Source organism: Octopus sinensis, linkage group LG15, assembly GCF_006345805.1.
Source record: "Octopus sinensis linkage group LG15, ASM634580v1, whole genome shotgun sequence".
Taxonomy (NCBI): domain Eukaryota; kingdom Metazoa; phylum Mollusca; class Cephalopoda; order Octopoda; family Octopodidae; genus Octopus; species Octopus sinensis.
This window is the reverse complement of record NC_043011.1, coordinates 6,791,670-6,818,059: the sequence shown is the minus strand read 5'-3', so window position 1 is coordinate 6,818,059 and position 26,390 is coordinate 6,791,670. Positions and strand designations below refer to the sequence as shown.

At 41.9% G+C, this 26,390-nt stretch overlaps 1 protein-coding gene across 1 annotated transcript in view; it reads left to right on the top strand.

The window, feature by feature from the left end:
* The window catches only part of LOC115219912 (insulin-degrading enzyme), a 75,715-nt gene that overhangs the window by 7,113 nt on the left and 42,212 nt on the right, over positions 1–26,390 (top strand). The window contains exons 2-9 of the mRNA XM_036509432.1: positions 9,652–9,864; positions 14,576–14,652; positions 15,204–15,230; positions 15,615–15,718; positions 17,774–17,943; positions 22,748–22,870; positions 23,953–24,065; positions 25,367–25,456. Coding sequence (XP_036365325.1) covers positions 9,699–9,864; positions 14,576–14,652; positions 15,204–15,230; positions 15,615–15,718; positions 17,774–17,943; positions 22,748–22,870; positions 23,953–24,065; positions 25,367–25,456 — 870 coding nt within the window. The 5' untranslated portion in view covers positions 9,652–9,698. The remainder of the gene's footprint in view (positions 1–9,651; positions 9,865–14,575; positions 14,653–15,203; positions 15,231–15,614; positions 15,719–17,773; positions 17,944–22,747; positions 22,871–23,952; positions 24,066–25,366; positions 25,457–26,390) is intronic.

Below are 26,390 nucleotides of genomic sequence, written 5' to 3'. Positions count from 1 at the left end.
TTTCATTCCTAACACCAACCACTTTACAGAGCCTTTTGTGACACTAGCATTGGTAGGGGTCAACAAGTAACCTGTGACTATGTGGTTTCAGGTTCGTTCCCACTGTGTGGAACCTTAGGCAAGCGTCTTCTGATGCAGCCATGGGTTAACCGATGCCTAGTGAGTGAAAATGAGTGTAGATGGAAACTGTGTGGCATGTGTAAAAGATTCGAGCGAGGTCGTTTCCAGTACCGCCTGATTGGCACGTAAAAAGCATCCACTACACTCTCGGAGTGGTTGGCGTTAGGAAGGGCATCCAGCTGTAGAAACACTGCCAGATCAAGTTTGGAGCTTGGTGCAGCCATCTGGTTCGCCAGCCCTCAGTCAATCGTCCAACCCATGCTAGCATGGAAAGCGGATGTTAAACGATGATGATGATTCTCTTCGTGCACCACCTTGTAGTTCACACTGACCTACGGAGTTAGATCTTTAGGTCAAAGTTTACATTTTCTTGTACATGATATGTTTGCCATTCACATGCAGTGTAAATCACTACCAATCATGTTAATCTACAATTAGATATATATCATCATTATCATCATTGTTTAAACAATGATGGCATGTATATATATATATATATAATATATATATATATATATCTATATATATATATATATGTATGTATGTATATATTTGTTTGTGTGTATATATTTGAAAATTTGAAATCTAAACTTGTTATAGATAATAATGAAAGAGCAGCAATACTGTGTCCCAGATAGATTTCATATAAATCAAACATTATATTTGTTGTCCATATCTAGCATTGCTCTTTTAATTTCTCGTTAATAAGAAATAACGAAAGTATTTACTGGAATAAAAGAAAACGATGATTCTTATGTAGTTGGAATATTAAAAAAGAAATAAAATACTGCCATCATCAACAACAACAACCTTGGACATTACCATCTCGAGTCGTACAATTCACGAGTCCAGTTACCCAGTTTCTAAGACATACCAAGTGACCAACATCACAACATTCCTCCCACCCCCACCCTTTGCGTGGGACATCAACCAGTCACAGGGCTGCTCGTTCACAGTTGAATGGACTGGAACTATGGAGAATGAAGTATCTTGTTCAAGGGCCCAATGCACTGACTAGTATCATCATCATCATCATTTAACATCCATTGTCCATGCTGGCATGGGTTACTCTTTTACTTGTTTCAGTCATTTGACTGCGGCCATGCTGGAGCACCGCCTTTAACCGAGCAACTCGACCCCGGGACTTATTCTTTGTAAGTCCAGTACTTATTCTATCAGTCTCTTTTTGCCGAACCGCTAAGTGACGGGGACATAAACACACCAGCATCGGTTGTCAAGCAATGCTAGGGGGACAAACACAGACACACAAACACACACACAAACATATATATATATATATATACGACGGGCTTCTTTCAGTTTCCGTCTACCAAATACACTCACAAGGCTTTGGTCGGCCCGACGCTATAGTAGAAGACACTTGCCCAAGGTGCCACGCAGTGGGACTGAACCCGGAACCATGTGGTTGGTAAACAAGCTATTATACAGATATCTTATATTACATTTATATGTGTGTGTGTTTAGCGTTAGGAAGGACATTCAGCTGTAGAAACCAAGCCAAATCAGGCTGGATCTTGGTGCAGTTCTCCAGCTTGCCAGTTCCGATCAAACCATCTAACCCATGCCTGCATGGAAAGTGGATGTTAAATGAATGATGTTTCTAAAGTGTACCAGGATGTTTTGAACCTTCTGTCTAGATTGAAAAACGAAAATAGCTTTTATATGTGTGTATGTGTATATATATGCACATGGCACAGGAGTGGCTGTGTGGTAAGTAGCTTGTCTACCAACCACATGGTTCCGGGTTCAGTCCCACTGCGTGGCACCTTGGGCAAGTGTCTTCTACTATAGCCTTGTTGTCGACCAAATCCTTGTGAGTGGATTTGGTAGACGGAAACTGAAAGAAGCCTGTCGTATATGTGTGTATATATATATATATAATATATATATAATATATATATATATATATGCGTGTGTGTGTTTGTGTGTCTGTTTGTCCCCCTAGCATTGCTTGACAACCGATGCTGGTGTGTTTATGTTCCTGTTACAGAGACCGATAGAATAAGTAGTAGGCTTACAAAAGAATAAGCCCCGGGGTCGAATTGCTCGATTAAAGGCGGTGCTTCAGCATGGCCGCAGTCAAATGACTGAAACAAGTAAAAGAGTTAAAGATATATATATACATACACACACACATGTATATATAGAGGGAGAGAGAGAGAGATATGTCTATGTGTATATGCATATCTTATCTGTCTTTCACACTTATAAGGCCACGAGTTCAATTCCTGGTGGCACATTGTGTCCTTGAGCAAGACACTCTATTTCACATTGCTCCAGTCCACTCAGCTGGTAGAAATGAGTGGTACCAGTAATTCACAGGGCCAAACTTGTCACATTCTGTATCCTGTTGAATCTCCCTCAGAACTACATTAAGGGTATGCATGTTCTGTGGGGTACTCAGCCACTTGCATATTGATTTCACAAGCAGGCTGTTCCTTGATCTGATCAGCTGGTACCCTCCTTGTTGTAAGTGACGGGGCACCTGTAGATGGTTATATTTAATTAAGAAGTTTGCTTCTCCATCACGTCTTGGATTCCTGTGTAGCACCCTAGGCGAGAGTTTCCTGCTATGGCCCTGGGCTGACCAAAGCCTTGTGAGTAGATTTGGTAGACGGAAACTGAAAGAAGCCTTTACATATATATATATATATATATATATATAAAGTTAATCCAAACAAGAAAGCACAAAAAAACACAACGCGAGGACGTGGAACAAATATAGTATTATTGGATGCTCAGGATAGAAGGGAAGACGGAGGGTTTAACGTTTCGAGTGGAGCTCTTTGTCGGAAACATAGGAGAAGGAAAGATCCCGAGATGGGAAGACAGAGGAAAAAAATCGCCAACGGTACACGAGGTCACATATATATATGTATGTGTGTGTACATGTTTGTGTCTCTTTTCCCTGACATCGCTTTATGGTTGTAAATGAGTGTCCTTGTCATATAAACGGTGTCATTCATGTCCAGTATTTGGCCTTGAGGAAGATATTACCTTGCTTGGAAACAGGAGTGGGTTGGCAACAGGAAGGACATCCATCTGTAGAAAATTAGCTTCAACAAGTTCCTTGTGACCCATGCTAGCCTGGAAGAGAAGACATTACATAATGAAGATGATGGTGATGATATATATATGTATATCTATTTTGTTGTGTCTGGGGAGAGCCATTCTCTTTTAGTGCCTTATTATTTAACACACTCACTGGTAAAGTTTCCACTCATTTACCTCTCTTTACTCTTTAACTTGTTTCAGTCATTTGACTGCGGCCATGCTGGAGCACCGCCTTTAGTCGAGCAAATCGACACCGGGACTTATTCTTTGTAAGCCCAGTACTTATTCTATCGGTCTCTTTTGCCAAACCGCTAAGTGACGGGGACGTAAACACACCAGCATCGGTTGTCAAGCAATGCTAGGGGGACAAATACACACACACAAACACATATATACATATATACGACGGGCTTCTTTCAGTTTCCGTCTACCAAATCCACTCACAAGGCATTGGTTGGCCCGGGGCTATAGCAGAAAACACTTGACCAAGATGCCACGCAGTGGGACTGAACCCGGAACCATGTGGTTGTTTAGCAAGCTACTTACCACACAGCCACTCCTGCGCCTATTTATTTTTCCCAAAAGTTTTGTTGCGTCTTGCAATCTTTTCAATAGTCACAACAAAAATTTTAGGCAAAATAAATAAGTAAATGAGTGGAAACTTTACCGGTGAGTGTGTTAAATTATAAGGTACCGAAAGAGAATGACTCTCCCCAGACAAAATGAAATATGCTTCAACACACAAATTCACATAAAGAATCTTGTGAACCAAATCCCAAAACAAAATATTCATATGTGCAGATGGCATTTGTGTGTGGCCGATGCCAGTACCGCCTGACTGGCCCTCGTGCCGGTGGCACGTGAAAGCACCCACTACACTCTCAGAGTAGTTGGCGTTAGGAAGGGCATCCAGCTGTAGAAATACTGCCAGATCAGACTGGAGCCTGGTGCAGCCTCCTGGCTTTCCAGACCCCGGTCGAACCGTCCAACCGATGCTAGCATGGAAAACGGACGTTAAACAATGATGATGATATATATATATATATATATTTATATATATATAGTTGAAATTTACAGAAAGACAAAAGACGTAGAACAACAAGCAGGTGTATTACTTTGACACTCGGGAAAAGTGAGAAAGTCTTTTACACTTCGAGCCTACGCTCTTCATCAGAAAGGAATCAGAGAAAATAAACAGAGAGAGAATAAAAAGACTTGTGGATTTAGCGATCGTATATGTGTGTGTTTATGTGATGGGCTTCTTTCAGTTTCCATCTACCAAATCCACTCACAAAGCTTTGGTCAGTCCAAATCTATAGTAGAAGACACTTGCCCAAGTTGCCACACAGTGGGATTGAACCTGGGCACCATGTAGTTGGGAAGCAAACATCTTACCACGCAGCCACACCTATACACACGTGTGTGTATCAGTAGTCCCCAGTAAACTATGGAATCCATCTCGATGGAATTTTGTTGTATGTGTGATGATGGTGTGATGACTTTAAGGTGGGAAAAAAATAATCAATAATTGGAACAGAGTTTTAGATTTTATTGATTAAACAGCAAAACCAAAGTTTTATTCCAGCTGAATTGACGATCAGTCGGGTGAAAGTACAGCAATATAATTTATATCTTGGAGTCCGACTTCGGCTGGAACCGACCCCACCATCTTCACCACCACAGCAATTATAATTTGCATCCTTGAGTCTGGCTCCAACTGGAAAATCATCATCACCATCTTCATCGTCATTATCATCACCACCATCACAGTAATTAGTGTAATTTATGACATTTGAGACCAGCTTCAGATGGGATTATTGTCATCATCATCATCATCATCATCATCATCATCATCATCACTGTCATATCACCATTGTTATCGTCATCTCCATTACCATTATCACTGCTGCCAACAATATCAATTATTAACAGCACTACCACCACCTCTACTACCTCCACCATCACCATCACCAACCACCACCATCACCACCCACCACCACCACCAACATCATTATAATGAAACCATTGCTTTGCTATGCTAACATTGTTTAGACATATTTCCAACCATCCCAGCCGTTCGTCTGTGGCTGACCTTGTTACGCCTGCTGCACCAGTATGCGCAATGCTGGTGCATATTGGTGTATCTACTGAACATCAATTATTCCACACTCACCACTCTGTGAACGACAGAGGCCATGCTACGCTTGTTCCTTAGTCTCTCCGTTTCTTTTCTCATTAATTAATGCTAATTAAAAAGACTGTTTGTTATGGTAGTGCAAGTAGGGAGTGGGGGTCCTCTCTCAGGGTTTCAAGTCTTCTTTATCCCAACTCATCTTCAGGACCCTTTTATGATAGGGATTAGGTGTTTCGTTTTTTGGGGTCACCTCTGGTAGAGTAATTCATTTCATCTGTCTGTCCTTGTGTGTGTGTATGTATAATATGTATATATACTCTTTACTCTTTTACTTGTTTCAGTCATTTGACTGCGGCCATGCTGGAGCACCGCCTTTAATCGAGCAACTCGACCCCGGGACTTATTCTTTTGTAAGCCCAGTACTTATTCTATCGGTCTCTTTTGCCGAACCGCTAAGTAACGGGGACATAAACACACCAGCATTGGATGTCAAGCAATGCTAGGGGGACAAACACAGACACACAAACACACACATGCATATATATACATATATAGGATGGGCTTCTTTCAGTTTCCGTCTACCAAATCCACTCACAAGGCTTTGGTCGGCCCAAGGCTATAGTAGAAATAGATATATGTATAATATATATATATATAGATACAGATATTTATGCATGTGTGTGTGTGTGTGTGTATAGATAGATATGAATTTGTGTGGCACATAAAAGGCACCATTCGAGTGTGATCGTTACCAGCTTCGCCTTACTGGCACTTGTGCCCCGTGCTAGTAGGGTGCTAAGAGCACCATCTGAGCGTGATCGTTGCCAGAGCAGCCAACTGGCTTCCGTGCCGGTGGCATGTAAGGGGCACCATTCGAGTGTGATCGTTACCAGCTTCGCTTTACTGGCACCTGTGCCGTTGGCATGTGTAAAAAAATTCGAGCGAGGTCGTTGCCAGTACCGCCTGACTGGCCCCCATACTGGTGGCACGTAAAAGCACCCACTACACTCTCAAAGTGGTTGGCGTTACGAAGGGCATCCAGCTGTAGAAACTCTGCCAGATCAAGATTGGAGCGTGGTGCAGCCATCTGGTTCGCTAGTCCTCAGTCAAATCGTCTAACCCATGCTAGCATGGAAAGTGGACGTTAAACGATGATGATGATGTGTATAGAAGCAAATAAGGGGATAAGCAAATTAGACAGGTCAATGTATATGAAGTATATTAAATACATGAAATACAAAGAAAATGTATATATGTGTAGACATATAAAAGGTCTGATTTATACAGAATCCGAATGATATAGAGAATTAAATGGGTTGAAGATGAGTATTACAAATCCCAACAGCTGTTTCTGGGGGCACGGTGAACCAAAATGATGTTTGTAGATTGATTCCATCATTGGATAAGACGCGCCTCCATCTTCAGGGAAGAGATCTTGCATTTGAGGTGTTGAAGGAAAGAAGTTCAACGATGGAATGATTTTGTGGAGAGCTAAATGTATTAGAGGTGGGGTATTGGGGAGGTATTCAGGTGGGGGATAGTGAGAGGAGAAAATAAATTTCAAGGGCTGGAAGTTGATAAGGAGGCTAGTAGGGAGTTATAGTGAAAGGTAGGAGGAAGAGGGGAGGGTGTTGTAGGTAGTATGTGAATGGTAGTTTATTGTGTTAATTGGTATGGAGGGTGTAGAATTAGTGGTTGGGATAGTGAGAAAGGGAATGGTTATTTTTTGAGGGAAATATGTTGGCTGGTTCAGTGGCTGAGGAGGACTAATAAGGTGTGTTGAGAGAAGACAAAGGGTGAGTTGGTAGTCATTGTGGCAGTGGTTAGTGGGACAAAGGAATTGGGTTGGTGTTGGAGGGGGAGTTCAATGGTATGTAGGCGAGCTGGCAGAAACGTTAGCATGCCGGGCGAAATGCTTAGCGGTATTTCGTCTGCCGCTACGTTCTGAGTTCAAATTCCGCCGAGGTCGACTTTGCCTTTCATCCTTTCGGGGTCGATAAATTAAGTACCAGTTACGCACTGGGGTCGATGTAATCGACTTAATACCTATGTCTGTCCTTGTTTGTCCCCTCTGTGTTTAGCCCCTTGTGGATAATAAAGAAATAGGTATTTCGTCTGCCACTACATTCTGAGTTCAAATTCCGCCGAGGTCGACTTTGCCTTTCATCCTTTCGGGGTCGATAAATTAAGTACCAGTTACGCACTGGGGTCGATGTAATCGACTTAATACCTATGTCCGTCCTTGTTTGTCCCCTCTGTGTTTAGCCCCTTGTGGATAATAAAGAAATAGGTATGTGGAAGTGTATGAAATTTCATACACCTCTGCATACCATTGCACACAGATATACACACACTTGCTCACATACATATACACATTCATAGGTATACTCACATTCACACATATATGCATACACGAATGCACACATGTAAAGATATACATGCATAGATAAACACACACACATGTAAATGTCATATCATATTTTTAATAAATGTCATTGTGTAAACATGTTTTAATTATATATTTCTGATTAATCCAATGAACAAAGAAACAATGACTCACACCCCCTTTCTTCCCATCCTGTGCCCCTCTTCAAGCATGCTGTGTCCTCTCCTTGCCTTTTAAACTGTTACTACAATGGCCACTGCTTCCTCATAGCTGGCTGGTCGCATGCCAGCTTCTTTCAGTTATTCCTAATTCTCTCTTCATCCCGGTTGGGTCCACCCTTTATCTACCCAACACCAACCCCTTTTGCAATCCTTCCTCCTACGACTAGCCCCACAGAGTATCACCCCCCCCCCCGCCTCGAAATTCCTTCTTTCCTCATGTTGTTTACTATAGTCATGGCTACCCTTTTAAGGGTCCCAACAACTAAATCCATCTCATCGGTGTCAAAGGGTCTGTGAGACCAATGGCACCACCACTTCCAAATCCTTAAGAAGAAGGAAAATAACACAAAGGTGTTTAAGTGTCGAAGCAAATTATCATAACTTATAAGTCTCCGTTCATTTAACAGGTGGTGGCCACGGTGGCAGTGGTGTCGAGTGCAGGGGTGGGGAGTTTCCAAGGTCTTGTATGGTTTTTTGTTACTTGAAGACAATGAACTTTCTTCTGTCAAAGATTTATGTTTCTGCTGATGACAATCTTAGTGCAGCTAGGCCATACCTGAGTGTTTCATAAACAAGATAAATCACCTGGATATTCCAGCATTTATGAAACGACTGACAAAAACGGTAACAGATGGTGAAGGCTGTGGATTACCAGAGTTGCTAGAATGAGAAACAAGATCATCATCATCATAATCATCATTGTCGTTTTGGCATCGACATTTCCATGGGTCAGATGAAGTTTAGTTGTGGTAGATTTTTCTACAAATGGATGCTTTTCCTGTTGCCAACCCTTACCCGTTTCCCCAGTTTCAGGTGACAAACTGGCAGGATCGTTACCACACTGGGCAAAATGTTTAGTGGTATTTCGTCCTCCTTTATTTTGTTCTGAGTTCAAATTCTGCCAAGCTTGATTTTCTCTTTCCCCTCTTTGGGGCTGATAAAATAAATACCAATTGAGCACTGGGGTCTATGTAAGTGACTTAATCCCCCCCCCCCACTCACACACTTCCTGAATGTATATTTATATATACATAGGCGCAGGAGTGGCTGTGTGGTAAGTAGCTTGTTTACCAACCACATGGTTCCGGGTTCAGTCCTACTGCGTAGCATCTTGGGCAAGTGTCTTCTACTATAGCCTCGGGCCGACCAAAGCCTTGTGAGTGGATTTGGTAGACGGAAACTGAAAGAAGCCCGTCGTATATATATATGTATGTGTGTGTGTTTGTGTGTGCATGTTTGTCACCCTAGCATTGCTTGACAACCGATGCTGGTGTGTTTATGTCCCCGTCACTTAGCGGTTCGGCAAAAGAGACTGATAGAATAAGTACTGGGCTTACAAAGAATAAGTGCCGGGGTCGAGTTGCTCAATTAAAGGCCGTGCTCCAGCATGGCCGCAGTCAAATGACTGAGACAAGTAAAAGAGTAAAGAGTATATATAAACATACACGCACAAATGTGTTGCAATAATTTGCCACAGTCCTTCACCTACTCCAGAGGGTCAGCTTCACCTTTCATCTTGACAGGGGTCAGTGAAATAAATAACCAGTCATATACTGGGGTTTGATGCAATTAACCAGAGGCTCTACCACCACCACCACCCTTATCTCTTTCTCCTTTCTTCAAGAATGCTTTTTGTCAGCTTTAGAAGAGAAAATGGAATCCGAGGTCACAGCAGGAATTTCTCAGCTGAAATATCTTTGTTCGTCTTTTACAGAATTCCTAATTCTTCTTCTCGTGACATTTTGGAGCAACAGTTGCAAAGATGGTGTCCAGCACAATTGAAAAGACATACGAAGATGACAAGTTCATTAAATCTGAAGGGGACAAGCGCAAGTACCGTGGTCTGGAAGTCAGCAATGGAATGAAGATTCTACTGATTAGTGATCCTGAAACAGACAAATCTGCTGCCGCCATTGACGTCCACATTGGTAAGTCTCTCTACTTTCATGTTAGTTTGCATCTTTTTGTTTCTATTTCCACTATAAGGTCTCTCAGACTGCTAGAAATAGCAATGAAATGTCTATCAACTATATCATATGTAAGTTAAAAAAAACCAATGGTCGGATCATCATCATTATCATTATTTTAACATCTGTTTTTTCCATGGTTGCAGGAGTTAGTCTTCCATTTACAATAAACAGTTACTAACTTCCTTAAGTCACCTGAACCTAAAAGACACGTTTAATGTTAGGTTTTATATTTGTTTCTCTGTATTTACATGTGTATATATATCCCTCTCTCTCTTTCGGAGAGGCACTGAGCAGCTATACGCACACATACACACACGGCAGTAACTTCCACCTACTGAATTCAATCACAAAGCTCCGGTTGGCTCAGGGCTATAGTGGAAGACACCTACCCAAAGTGCCATGCAGTGGGACTGAACCCGAAACCATGTAGCTAGGAAGCAAGCTCCCTAACCACACAGCCATGCCCGCATATATATATATATATTTCTTTACTACCCACAAGGGGCTACACACAGAGGTGACAAACAAGAACAGACAAAGAGATTAAGTCGATTACATCAAGCCCAGTGCGTAACTGGTACTTAATTTATCAACCATGAAAGGATGAAAGGCAAAGTCGACCTCGGCGGAATTTGAACTCGGAACGTAGCGACAGACGAAATACGGCTACGCATTTTGCCTGGCGTGCTAACGTTTCTGTCAGCTCGCCTCCACAATATATCATCATCATTTACGTCCGTTTGTCCGCGCTAGCACGGGTTGGACGGTTTCGACCGGGGTCCTGGGAGCTCGGGACTGCCCCAGGCTCCAGTCTAGTCTGGCATGTTTCTACAGCTGGATGCCTTCCTAAACGCCAACCACTCCGCGAGTGTGTATGGGTGTTTTTTTACGTGCCACCTGCACAGGTGCCAGAGGGGTCTGGCATCGGCCACATTCGGATGGTGCTTTTTTATTTGGTGGGGGGGGGAGAAATATAGGGGAGCACAGTGGGGGGGGTGGTTCGAGAATGATGACAGGTTCTAGGCAGTAGAACGTAGGATATCAAGAGAGGGGTAATGCATGGTCAAATAGCGTATTGAAGAGGGGGGTTCGAAGAGTAGACACCTATAATGGTGGTGGGAGAACGACATCCGGTATAGATGGAGCAAAAATATAGAGATATCCGGTATTGGTGGTGGGGGTGGCAAGGGCGGGTGGCACGGGAATATGACGGGCTGGCTTAAAATGCTCTTAGCAAAGGAAGAGGGGGGATGGCAGACAACGTAAAAGAGGGAGAGAGAGAAGGGAATAGTGGAACCCCCCGCGAAAATGGGCCGCCATTGAAAAAACCCCTGTATGGAGAAATAATATGCAATACAAGGCGAAGCTGAAAATAGTAAATATATATATATATATATAATATATATACTTTTATTTAAAAGCAGCAGAAATTCAACAAAACCTGTTACTCTGAGTTTCAAGTTCCTGTTCGGCGGACAGTTTTTGTCCCTGGTATTTGAGTACTCTTTTTTCCACCTTGTTTCACATTTATGTGTTTACTCCGGTATATATATATATATATTAGAAGGTTTGGAGATGATGTACAGGTAATATATGTTAGAAAAAATGAGGTGCTCAAAAATCTGGATGGTTTTATATTTACAGATATTTATTAGTATGTTACATGTTTTTAACAGTTAAGTTCAATTTGAAGACTCCACTAGAATGGACGAAAGCGCTAATATATATGATATATGATTTATAAAAACATGTAACATACTAATAAATATCTGTAAATATAAAACCATCCAGATTTCTGACTACCTCATTTCTTCTAATATATATATATATTGTTCGTGTCCGCTGTCAGCCTCGTCTGGCACCCGTGCCGGTGATACGTAAAAGCACCATTCGCTCATGGCCGTTTGCCAGCTCTGCCTGGCCCCGTGTCGGTGGCACGTAAAAGCACCATACGTTCGTGTTCGTTGCCAGCCTGCCGGCCCCCGTGCCGGTGACACTTAAAAGCACCGTCCGTTCGTGGCCGTTGGCCAGCTCTGACTGGCCCCGTGTCGGTGGCACGTAAATCACCATCCGTTCGTGGCCCGTTTGCCAGCTCTGTCTGGCCCCGTGTCGGTGGCACGTAAAAGCACCATCCTTCCGTGTCCTTTGCCAGCCTCGGCTGGCCTCCGTGCCGGGACACGTAAAGCATCGTCCGCTCGTGGCCCGTTTGCCAGCTCTGTCTGGCAACCGTGTCGGTGGCACGTAAAAGCACCATTCCGTTCGCGTCCGTTTGCCAGCCTCTCGGCTGGCCCCCGTGCCGGTGACACGTAAAAGCACCGTCCGTTCATGGCCGGTTGCAGTGGCCTGTCTTGGCCCGCACGTTCTGGCCCCGTTCGGTGACCCGTAAAAGCACCATCCGTTCGTGTCCGTTGCCAGCATCGCCTGGCCCCGTGCCGGTGACCACGTAAAAGCACCATCCGTTCGTGGCCGTTCGCCAGCTCTGTCCTGGCACCTGTGCAGGTGGCACGTAAAAAACACCCACTACACATCGCGGAGTGGTTGGCGTTAGGAAGGGCATCCAGCCGTAGAAACACTGCCAGATCTGACTGGGCCTGACGAAGCCTTCCAGCTTCACAGACCCCAGTTGACCCCGCCAGCCCATGCTAGCTGGAAAACAGACGCTAAACGATGATGATGATGATGATGATGATATATCGTCATCGTTTAACATCTACTTTCTATGCTAGCATTGGTTGGACGGCTTGACTGTGGACTGGCAAGCCATTAGGCTGCCCCCATGTCCAATCTGATCGCCGATATGTGTGTGTGGTATATACTCTTTACTCTTTTACTTGTTTCAGTCATTTGACTGTGGCCATGCGGAGCACCACCTTTAGTCAGCAAATCGACCCCGGGAACTTATTCTTGTAAGCCCATTACTTATTCTATCGGTCCTCTTTTGCCGAACTGCTAGTGACGGGGACGTAACACACCAGCAACGGTTGTCAAGCAATGCTAGGGGTACAAACACAGACACACAAACACAGCCACATACATACATATACATATATACGACAGGCTTCTTTCAGTTTCCGTCTACCAAATCCACTCACAAGGCATTGGTCAGCCCGGGGCTATAGCAGAAGGCACTTGCCCAAGATGCCACGCAGTGGGACTGAACCTGGAACCATGTGGTTGGTTAGCAAGCTACTTACCACACAGCCACTCCTGCGCCTATATATATATATAGTGAGTGACATAGTGACCCCCTTCGGTCAGACACTGACCATGGGTTTGCACCTAGAGAGTTACTCTAGTCTGGGCAAGGTTGTTTTCATGGAAGACCAGCAGTCGCCCATGCATACCGGCCTCCCCTCTCCACGTCACCGATGTTGTTCAAGGGAAAGGCAAGGGCCGATACAGCTTGGCACCTGTGACGTCGCAACTCATTTCTACAGCTGAGTGAACTGGAGCAACGTGAAATAAAGTGTCTTGCTCAAGAACACAACACGCAGCCCGGTCCGGGATTCGAGCTCACAACCTCACGATCGTAAGCTCGACGCTCTAACTACTGAGCCACGTGCCTTATTATATATATATATATATGTATATAGTTGAAATTTACAGAAAAACAAAAGATCAAGACAGGTGTATAAACAACAAACAGGCGTATTAGTTTGACGCTCGAGAAGGTGAGAAAGTCTTTTACGTTTCAAGACTACAACTGAAAAGAATAAGAGAAAATTTTAAAAAACAAAACTTTTGGAGCTAGTGGTCTATCATGATATTAGTTAGATTGTATTCTGTTAAGAATATAGTAGAGTGCAGTATAAAGCTGGTCCACCTTCAGAAACAGTTACATACCTAAATACCTGCGAACATGAGGGGCTACGTTGCATGGAAACAATTGTAGTGATTACAAATAAATGTTCTTCTGTACTCCTTTTTGTTGACTCCAGCTTACATATATATATATATATATATAGGCGCAGGAGTGGCTGTGTGGTAAGTAGCTTGTGGGTTCAGTCCCACTGCGTGGCACCTTGGGCAAGTGTCTTCTATTATAGCCTCGGGCCGACCAAAGCCTTGTGAGTGGATTTGGTAGACGGAAACTGAAAGAAGCCCGTCGTATATATGTATATAAATATGTGTATGTGTTTGTCCCCCTAGCATTGCTTGACAACTGATGCTGGTGTGTTTATGTCCCCATTACTTAGCGGTTCGGCAAAAGAGACCGATAGAATAAGTACTGGGCTTACAAAAAATAAGTTTCGGGGTCGAGTTGCTCGATTAAAGGCGGTGCTCCAGCATGGCCGCAGTCAAATGACTGAAACAAGTAAAATATATATATATATATATATACACAGAATATTCATACATATATGCACACACACACACACAAGTACAAAATCAGTTTTCTGGAACCTTTGCTTGCAAAGCCTTTCCAGGTGGTTGATTTTCCTGAACTAGGTCTGCTCACCTTCGTCAACACACTCAATTAAACAAATATTAAATTCACTTAAATAATTAAATGAAAAACAGACTCCAATACTTCTGTGTAGATTATAAGACATTCCCAACGGTCTGTCTGTCTACCCGTGTAAGTGTATGTATGTGTGTGTATGTATGAATGTATTTGTATGTATGTGTGTGTATTTTCTATTTTCACTTTTTTGTCTTTCAAACTCAGGTGATATGTGTGACCCCAAAGACTTACCAGGTCTTGCACACTTCTGTGAACACATGTTGTTCCTTGGAACCACGAAAGTAAGAAAGGATTTTACTTCATTTTCATTGTGATCTCTTGTTACCGTTCTTTTGATGCATCTCCCATTCCTTTGCCAGACTTTCCATTCACTCATTCCTTTGCCACATTTACCATTTGCCAATTTCTAAATATATAAACCAATTAAGTTTTATCAGAAAGGATTGAATCATAATCTTGTAATTATTCATCAGTAAACATCTTTCTTGCAGAAATATTTCATTATCAGAGTATTAAGACAACCTGATCTCAGAAACTGGCCTGGGATGAATCCAGGATCTCCAGCCAGTGATGTTGCACTGAAAAGTGTGGCAGGGGGACTTTGTTACTGTCATAAAAAAAAGAGAGATTTTAGATGCTCTTTAAAACTTTTGAAGTTAATGTATCTAACATTGATGGTACACATCTACCATGAATTTTAGACACATACCATTGACTATACACAGCTATTGTACACCTCTGCCATTAATTTTTACAGACCGTTGAATTTATACATAATATTTGTTTACCGTTGTACAAGATTAACATTTTCCTGCTTTTGTTTTTCTTCCAGTATCCTCAGGAAAATGAATATTCAAAGGTGAGAGACGGAATGTGACTGACATTTATTTTCATTCATTTAAAAAAAAAAAGTCCTGGGGGTTGATTTTTTCAAAACAGTGCTCCAGCATGTCTACGGTCGAAGGACTGAAACAAGTAAAAGAATAAAAGAATGGTAAATAAGCTGGGTATTTAATTGTTTACATCAATTATTCCTCATGTGAAACAAAACAATTTGTGCAGAAGACTCATTTCTTTTTCTGCTACTCCCAACTCAATTGGGTGGGGTTTTTTATCCCTGACATTTTATCTTCTCGTTTGGCTAAATGTCTGTCTGTATATATTTGTTGTCTTCATGTTCTTCACTCCATGAGAAGCAGAATTCTACCATCCATTGTGCATCATCTGCCATTTCTAATTGCAGTTTGTCACTAACCATGGCGGTACGTATAATGCCTCCACATCCCCAGAACACACCAACTTCCACTTTGAAGTAAACCCACCTGGACTTCAAGGTGCACTGGACAGGTGAGTCCTTGTCTTCCAATTCCATACTTACCATCATCAATCTGAAATATCAGCTTCCAACTTACGTTGCCAATAGCAACAACTGCTCAATTTTTGTGCCACGCCCAAATTTTGATTGTTTTTAAAAGAATTTAGTCTGATAATTCAGGGTGGGATCACCAGGGAATCCTCTCACAGTTGTGACCAATTTAACCCTTTAGTATTCAAAATCGCTGATGTGGCCGATGACAGTGCCACCTGATTGGCACTTGTGCCAGTGGAGTGTTAAAAACATGTCCGAGCATGATCATTGCCAGGGCCACAGATTGGCTCCTGTGCCGGCGACACGTGAAAAGCACCATTCTAGCGTGGCCGTTGCCAGCATCACCTTACCGGCACATGTGCCAGAGGCACGTGAAAAACAACATTCAAGCGTAGTTGTTGCCAGTGCCGCTAGATGGCTCCCATGCAGGTAGCGCGTAAAAAACACCTTTTGACTGTGGTTATTGCCAGAAGCACCTGACTGACCCTCGTGCCGGTGGCACGTAAAAGCACCCACAACACTCTCGGAGTGGTTGGCATTAGGGAGGGCATCCAGCTGTAGAAACATTGCCAGATCAGATTGGTGCCTGATGCAGCCTTCTGGCTCACCAGTCCTCAGTCAAACCGTCCAACCCATGCCAGCATGGAAAGTGGATGTTAAAACGATGATGATGATGATTGTTCTGTCAAATGTTTATTATTTATTCACAATGTTTTGATGGATTATCTTGTAGCTTTGAGATTTCAATGATGTGACTGTATTTTTAGAATGATATTGTAGGGTTGGTGTGAGAGGCTGGATCTGGCCAGTTTAAATGCCAATGGGTGAATAGGTATGGCTGTGTGGTTGAGAAGTTTGCTTCCTAATCACATGGTTTTGGGTTCAGTCCCACTGTGTGACACCATGAGTAAGCATTTTCTCCTATAACCCTGGGCCAAACAAAGACCAGTGAACAGATTTGGTGGACAGAAACTGAAAGGAACCCATCATCATCATTGTCATCATTAAATAGCCGTTTTCCATGCTGGCATGGGTTGGACAGTTTTGACAGGCGATGGCAAGGCTGGAGAGCTGCACCAGGCTTTCTTGTCTGCTTTGACATGGTTTCTATGACTTGATGCCTTTCCTAACGCCAACCACTTCACAGAGTGTAGTGGGTGCTTTTTCCATAGCACCAACACTCCTCATTATGTGTGTGTTTTCAGGCAGTGTCCTTTGTTTCCAATCTTCTGTGAAAATATGTCTGGTCGTGGGGAAATATTGCCTTACCTGGAAACAGGTGAAGGGCATCTGGCTAGAGAAAATCTGCCTCAATAAACTGTGTCTGACTCATGCAAACCTGGAAAAGCAAGCATTAAAATGATGAGGATGAGATGATGATAAATCGCTCAAAGTTCTATTTCTCAGGCTTCACATTTAATTGGTTATTGTTAGAGTGTGTATAACTTGGTATGCAACTATTTGGGTGACATATCCATGTTTATTGTAGCATCGGCAGTTTATTGCTGCATTGGCACGTAAAAAGCACCATCCGACCGTGGCTGTTGCCAGCTTCATCTGGTCTCCATGCCGGTGGCACGTAAAAGGCACCATCCGACTGTGGCCGTTGCCAGCTTCGTCAGGTCTCCGTGCCGGTGGCACGTAAAAAGCACCATCCGACCGTGGCCGTTGCCAGCTTCATCTGGTCTCCGTGCCGGTGGCACGTAAAAGGCACCATCCGACTGTGGCCGTTGCCAGCTTCGTCTGGTCTCCGTGCCGGTGGCACGTAAAAAGCACCCACTACACTCACGGAGTGGTTGGTGTTAGGAAGGGCATCCAGCTGTAGAAACACTGCCAGATCAGACTGGAGCCTGGTGCAGCCTTCTGGCTTCCCAGACCCCAGTTGAACCGTCCAACCCATGCTAGCCTGGAAAGCGGACGTTAAACGATGATGATGATGATGCTACAACTTAATGGTAGCACCATTCCAAAGTGCCATAGTCGCAGACCTTGATCCAAATAATCCTTACACTTAATTTTTCTTTGATGTTTAGATTCGCCCAATTCTTCATCTCTCCCCTCTTCACCCCTTCTGCAACTGAGAGAGAAGTGAATGCTGTTAACTCCGAACACAACAAGAACATCCAGGACGACAACTGGAGGCTGCAACAGTTGGAGAGAACGGTTTCGGACCCGAGTCATGACTACTGCCGTTTTGGAACAGGTAACATTTAACAAGGGTTCGGGAACTGGGTTTTTTGTGGTGTTTGCTTGTTTATCTGTCTAGGGGCCATGGAGATGTACGTCAGACAGTATTCAGTTTAATTTGTTTTGGATGTAGAGATGTGATTAAGAAGTTTGTTTTGTAACTCTATGGTCCTGGGTATAATCACACTGTACAGCACCTTGGACAAGTGTCTTCCTCTGTAGTCTTGGACCTACCGAAGCCTTGTGGGTAAAAGTTGAAAACCAGAGACTATGCAGAAGTTTGTGTGCATGTGTAAACATTCACACACACACACATGTACGTAATATATATATACACACACACACGTATGTATGCATGTGTAAATATACATATATATATGTGTATGTATATATACGTATATATATCTCTTTTACTCTTTACTCTTTTACTTGTTTCAGTCATTTGACTGCGGCCATGCTGGAGCACCAACTTTAGTTGAGCAAATCAACCCTGGCACTTATTCTTTGTAAGCCCAGTACTTATTCTATCGGTCTCTTTTGCCGAACTGCTAAGTGACGGGGACGTAAACACACCAGCATCAGTTGTCAAGCAATGCTAGGGGGACAAACACAGACACACAAACACACACACACACACATACATATATTACGACGGGCTTCTTTCAGTTTCCGTCTACCAAATCCACTCACAAGGCTTTGTTGGCCCGAGAGTATAGTAGAAAGACACTTGCCCAAGATGCCCGCAGTGGGACTGAACCCGGTACCATGTGGTTGGTAAGCAAGCTACTTAACCACACAGCAACTCCGCGCCTATATATTAATATATATATATATATATATATATATATATATATATGGGCCCCAACTATGCGAACCTGTTCGTTGGCTATGTTGAGGCCCAAATATTCTCTAATTTCACTGGTCCCCACTCCTGAACTATACGGTCGTTACATTGACGACATTATCGGTGCCACCTCACTCTCCCGTGAACATCTAGATTCCTTCCTCTCTTTCGGTCCAATCTTTCCATCCAGCCCTCCATTCACTTCCACTATCTCCAACACCTTGTCTCTTTCCTGACATTTCGGTTAGCATTCGCACACTCCACTCTTACCACCTCCATTCACTACAAACACACAGACTCACACTCATACCTAAACTTCTCTTCCTCCCACCCAGAACACACCAAGCTTTCCATCCCCTATTTCCCAATTCCTTGTCTACGTAGGCTCTGTAGTGACGACCATGACTTTGAGACTCAGTCTCAACGTATGGCTCACCACTTCATCCTACGTGGATACCCCCCTCACCTCTATCCACACCGCCCTTGCCAGAGCACGTTCCGTAGACCGTGCATCTGCTCTCTCTCCCCGAACCCACCCTGTAGTCTCCCGCCTCCCTTTTCCCCTCACGACCCTACCTCTCCAACGCACCATTCTTCGAGCTTTCTGGTATCTCCAGTCCGACCCGTCCACTTCACACCTCTTCCCTAACCGACCCCTCCCCTCTTTCAAACGAGCCCATAACCTACGAGACCTTTTGGTCCATAACTCCTTCCCTGACCCTACCTCCCAACCTGGCTCGTTCCCCTGCTCCCGCCCACGTTGCCGCACTTGCCCTTACCTCTCCAACACCACCCTCCTCACTGGCACCCATCATCGACCCTATCGCATCATCAACTCCTTCACCTGCATCTCCAGCAATATTATCTATTGCGTCTCTTGCTCTCTCTACCATTCCCTGTACATCGGACAAACGGGACGCCGCTTGGCTGACCAGTTCGCGGAAAACCTCCGTGACATCCGCCTTGCCAACGACACACCGGTCTCACGCCATTTCCGCTCCACCAGTCACTCCTTGCAACACCTGTCTGTGTTCGGTTTGTCCTTGCACAGAGGCCATCCGGATTCCCATTTGCGCCGTGAACAGGAATTAATCTTCTCTCGTCGCTCTTTTACGCCATTTGGTCTCAACTCTCCCCCCCCCTCTTCATCTAACCCCCCTCTCCCCCCTCCTCATCTAACCTCCACCCCGACCCCTACTTCTCTTCAGTCCTTCATCCTTTCACCCCTACTCCTCTTCCCTTTTCCCTCTTCCCCTTCCCACTTTCTCTCTGCTCCCTCACTCCCCTTCTCTCTCTCTCTCCCCCTCTCCTTCTATCCTCCCTCCTCCTCTCCCCTCCTCTTCTCCTCTCCTTCCTTCTCCCCCTTCTCTCCTCTCCTCTTCTCTCCTTCCTTCCCCCCCTCACCCTCACCCCTCATCTCATCTCCCCCTTATCTCTCCCTCTCTCCCCCTTACCCCCCTCTTCCCCTCTCCCCTCATCTCCTCTCTCTACACTACACCATACGACTTTACACATCACATCATATATACATACACACGTCCAGACCTCATACGCACTAATACTCTCATACACACACACACTCTTATGTTGGGGCGAGGTCACTTAACCCTATTATCTCCCCTAATTTCGCTCTTGCATCTCACGTTTGATCTTTGACTTCTGGCCGAAATCAGATCGCCATGTTGATTCGCTAGCCTCTGCACGCATTTTTTTTCTCTCCTTCTTTCTGTGTTTCTTTTCTGTGTATCTTTCTGTTGAAGAGCGTAGGCTCGAAACGTAAAAGACTTGTTTTATTTATATTCCTGAGCGCCATACTAATACAATTGTTTGTTTGTATTCCACTGCCTTCATCTTTTGTTTATTTTCATAAAGCTTCCCGTTATATATATATATATATATATATATATATATATATATAATAATAGAAATATTAAAATTACTAAGTTGAACAGACGTCAGTGGCGACACCTGTGGGTCTGACTGCGCTACATTGACAAGGGGCAATACCCCAAAACGCGTCTGTAGCTGTCGGACTGGCAGTGTGAAGCAGCTGACCTCCCTTGTTCGAAGGTTATAATGGATACAGATCGTGTATGAATAGCTATCTTGATGGCGGTGGCCTCATGGAGCTGACCAGCGGCAGCGATTATTCTTATATCTATAAGAATGCCATATTAATATGGCGATAACAATTAATTTTATATATATATATATATATATATATATATGGTATGAGAGGTATTGGTGTGAAGAAACCCCAAAGGTGTCAAGTAATGCTAAGTGCTATGGACAGACTACATTTAAGCTCCAGGTTCAATAATGATATGAATGAAGAGTCCAACGTGGGTTGTGTATTAGCATGCATATGTATAAAAATGAACAGAATGAGATTATAAATCCAAGACAGTGAATAGTTTGCAGAACATTTATAAAGAGAAGATCTTACAGCTGTTTCCAGGATATTATATATATATATATATATATATATATATATACAAGATAAGAAAATGGAGAAATACATCTAAATCAAATATCAATTACCAGATAATACTCAATCACATACTTTATTAAACCACTACATAAGAGACTGTAGGGTTAAATATAAAAGCAGAACAAAACAGTGTACATAAAGGAATGTACATAAAAAAGTGTACATAAAAGAGTAATTTTGTATAATAAGTAGAATATATATAAAAGAGAATATAAATATAAGTAAATATAAATATAAGTATAGATTACATCTTACAGCTGTTTCGGCCATGTAGATAGGTATGTCTCATTTTACCAATATTAGCCCTTTATGGTTGGTCAATATATAGATATAAATGAGACATTTACAAAAATATCATAAGGCCTCTTCGGAGATTATGTAATAAAATCAGTCTACATATATACCCTATCCCATGGAGGGTTGTTTTTACAACCCCTATCTCAATTTTTATATATATATATATATATATATATATATAAATTAAATAAATTACAGATAAAACCACTGTTAGGCAAATCAAGCAGTGAAAAACATAAAAATAAATATAATTAATATAATATACAAAATATATAAAAAATTTAAAATTAAGTTATTTAAATTTAAAATTTTTAATTTATATTTTATATTTATAAATTTTTATATTTTTTGATATTTTTTAAATTTTAGATTTATAAATTTTTAAACTTTTAATTTTTTAATTTATATTTATTTATTATTTTTTTTATATAACTATCAAAAAGGTATTAAAACGTTTAATATAATATAATAAGTAAAACCACTTATTATATTATATTAAACTTTTTAATACCTTTTTGATAGTTATATAAAAAAAAAATAATAAATAAATAAATATAAATATTAAAATAAATATTTAGGACTAAAATATGTTGATATGGAATGTTTGGTTTGGCATGGTTTACATGAAAGAGCAACCAAATCCTTCTCAAAACACATTCTGTAGAATATATTGGATAATGCAGGCCTAAATACACGGTCTGGAAGCAAAAATGGTCAAGGTTGGAGGCTCTTTGCTCAGTCATAGCTATCCTGGGGTTAACCCTTTCGTTACTGTATTTATTTTGAGATGCTCTGTGTTTCTTTCAATTATTTTAAATTTAACAAAGAATTTAGTAAAATAACTTAGTTATCATTAAGCTAATGTTAGGAACATAAATTGTGACTAAGGTTTGGTGGAAGATTTTAATTCAAAACTTATGAAAACAAGACACTTGTACTACAGAGCCAGAACCGGTTTCAGCCGGGTTGGTTACGAAAGAGAACAACAACACCCACATTGTATATTGATCCACCTGAATTGTCTCCCCTTAGCTCCTGTTACTTTCTCCTTTTGTCTTGTTTGGTCGATAATATATTTTCTCCAGATTGAAATAACTTCTGGTGTTGATTCGATCTACAGAAACCAGTAAAAAACTTGAAGAATGATTGAATGTTGAAATTTGATAAAAGAAACTATTTTCATTTCAGGCAACAAAGATACATTGGAGACAAAACCCAAAGACAGAGGTGTCGATACCCGAGACGAACTTTTACGTTTCCATGAGAAATATTATTCCAGTAATATTATGACCTTGGCTGTGTTGGGTAAAGGTAAGTGTAGATTCTGCTATTTCTTCAGCCAAACTCCTGCTCCAGAGTGTCGGCTGCGGGGTCAGTCCGAAAAGCTCTATCTGTGACGATTTCATCTCAATTGAAGGAGAGGGGCTTTCTCTGTCCGGGTTGCGGATCTGTGGAATAAGCTGCCGGACGAGATGGTGAAGATGCCGACGACTGCTCGGTTCAAAGTCTCCCTTGACCACAAGTGGCCTGAACTCTTTACATGAATACCACCCTGTACATAACTCCATGTCCCCCTACATGGCCTTGCTTTTTGCTTTTTGAGCCAAAAATTAACTAACTAACTAACTAACAATGAATTAGCAGAATCGATAAAGCACCAGAGAGAATGGTTTGTAGTTTGTGATTAGAAGTTCTGCGTTCATACTCTGCTGAGGTCAGCTTTGCTCTTGTTCCTTTAAATGGTTAGTAAACATCAGGGTACCAGTCGAAGAGCAGTGGCTTGATGGGATTGTTAGAGAGCCAGATGAGATACTTCGCAATATTTGTTTCAGCCCTTTGCTTTTTGTATTCAAATTCTTCACTTTGCCTGAGTCCCATCATTGATAAGGTTTTCACAAAGTGCCAACATTGATTCCAATATAAAAAAAGAGACCATTTACCAAATTTCAATAAACTTACTCCAGTGTGGAATCTATATTAGTGGCAAGTAGTTCAGCCAGTTCTTTGGTTCGAGGGCTTGAAATTCAAAGAAGGGTCATACCCTAAAAAAAACCAAAAAACAAACAGAAATATTAAAAGATTCACAACGACTTTAACCCTTTAGTATTTAAACCAGCCATATCCGGCCAGATGTATTCTGCCTGTTTTATGTTCAAACTGGCCAGATCTGGTCTCTCACACCAGCCCTACAATATCGTTTTAAAAATTAACAGCTACTTCGTCAAAATCTCATAGCTACAAGATAATGCATGATTAGTTCAAAACAATGTGGATAAAAATGGATTAATTTTGGCAGAATAATGCGAACACTAAAGGGTTAAATTCTGTCAGTGCTGTTGTTTTTCTCAGACCATTCTTTATTGAATGATTTTTTTTTCTTTGGTTGCTTTCAGAATCTCTTGATGAACTGACTGCAATGGTTCTGCCATTGTTTGATAAAGTTGTCAATAAAAATGTCGAGATTCCTGTTTGGAATGAGCACCCATGTGGCTGTGAACAAGTGAAGGTAGGTGAAATATTGCATTTGGGGACAGGTGAGCATGAAAAAAAAAAAACAATATCCTAAACAGGAATGGTGAATTACATAGGAAGAGTATTTGTCTTGTTCTGTTCCTATTAGATGCCAATCCAACACATGTTTCTGCTGAGTGAGTGTCCGAATGGCCTTTGATGTTGCGTTCATGTGCAAGATACCACCTGCCTGCATTCTAAATCCCTATTCCTTTATGTTGTGTGTGTGATATAATCAGCAGAAGTTTGGGCAATGCTCAAAACTCTTGGCTCTTGCATCAATTTCGAACTGCTGCCAATTTAAAGGTTCCGGGTTCAGTCCCACTGCGTGGCACATTGGGCAAGTGTCTTCTACTATAGCCTCGGGCCAACAAAAGCCTTGTGAGTAGATTTGGTAGACGGAAACTGAAAGAAGCCTGTCGTATATATGTGTGTGTGTGTGTGTGATTGTGTGTCTGTGTTTGTCCCCCTAGCATTGCTTGACAACCGATGCTGGTGTGTTTATGTCCCCGTTACTTAGCGGTTTGGCAAAAGAGACTGATAGAATAAGTACTGGACTTACAAAAGAATAAGTCCCGGGGTCGAGTTTGCTCGATTAAAGGCGGTGCTCCAGCATGGCCGCAGTCAAATGACTAAAACAAGTAAAAGAGAATATATATGTGTGTGTGTGTATATATATATATATATATATATATATATTCTAACATATATATATACCAACCGATTGTGGCAGTTGCCAGCCTCCCCTGGCACATAAAAAGCACCCACTACACTCACGGAGTGGTTGGCATTAGGAAGGGCATCCAGCTTTAGAAACACTGCCAGATCAGACTGGAGCCTGGTGCAGCCTCCTGGCTTCCCAGACCCCGGTCAAACCGTCCAACCCATGCTAGTATGGAAAACGGACGTTAAATGATGATGATGATATAAGTGAAAGGGGTACAGTCAACTTGCTGTGAGGAGTGGAATATCCAACATTTTGGATTCAATCCTTCATCAGGGGTGGGCAGAGAAAGAGTGAATAAAGTTTACATCTTTGCAGCTGTTTTGAATTCTATTTTTCCTGTTGTATTACCAAACCTGTATATATATGTTTGTATGTATACACGCACGCACATAGAATTAAGCGTCATGATGGGTTTGTAGTGTTCTGTCTGTTATGAGATGATAAATAAAATATCTTAGTTCTGACATTGTTTAAATGAAATAATAATACCAAAATGGTAATTAAGTATTTGTTAATTTCAAGTCTAATCTTGATCTTCATCTCCTTCATTTTCCTTTTTTGTCTTTCAGACCAGAGTTATTACCGTGCCTGTAAAAGACCTCAGAAATTTAGCCATTGTTTGGCCAATTCCTGATATCCAAGCTTACTATAAATCCAATGTAAGTAAAACACCATTTCTTCAGAAATTTAGTTTGGTTTCCAATCATGTTCTACAACTTGCTTTTGATTCTCAATTCCGTTTCCTAAAATAGTCTTGGGAAAATCATGGATTTAATGCACAACAGGTGTACCATAAAGGTGGAATAAAGTGAAATACTGGAATCCACCGCAAGTTTGACCGAACTAAAGAAATCGGTCAAAAAATAATATACGGCCCTGGTTATGGTTTGGAAGTGATAACTTCCAGACCACATCATACCCTAAGCCATGCTGACTAACATTAGTTTCCCTGTATAAAAACTAAATCCACAACAGTACCCAGTATTTGCTTCACAAATTTTCCAATTCGGAATCAATGCTTGATAACATGAAACTCCTTTCTATTTTCAAAGTTGAAGAAAATTGATGCCCAAAAAAACGTAGAAAAAATCTCCCAAAATTCAGGAATTAAAATTACACGTCGATCGTTGTACAAAACTGTAGATGAACTGTTTACGAAGTATAATCACGTGTTTTCACAAATGTACTAAAGAGATTTGCTCTGATATTCTCATTTAAATATGAATAGGTAAATACGGGCGGCTTTGGGCGGTTTGGTCACATTAACCAAAATTTTTTTCGGGTGGCTTTGGGCAGTTTGGTAACGAAAGGGTTAAGCTAAACCTCTTTTCTGGTTTAACCCTTTTGCTGCTAATCCATCTATGACCACTGCTGGTTCTGTGATACCAACTTCCTGCTTAAAGTGACTGGAATTAAAACTTTTCTACCAATTTATGTTCCAAACATCAGTTTAATAATTGAAACGAAGACAGCATGTTTCTACTGAAATATGGTGATGGAAGGATTAGCACCACCTCCTGGTCCTTGGCCCCATTAGCAGAATCTACTTTGGTGGTAGTATTCAGGGTAGCTCTCTAGTCCAAGGATCACTTC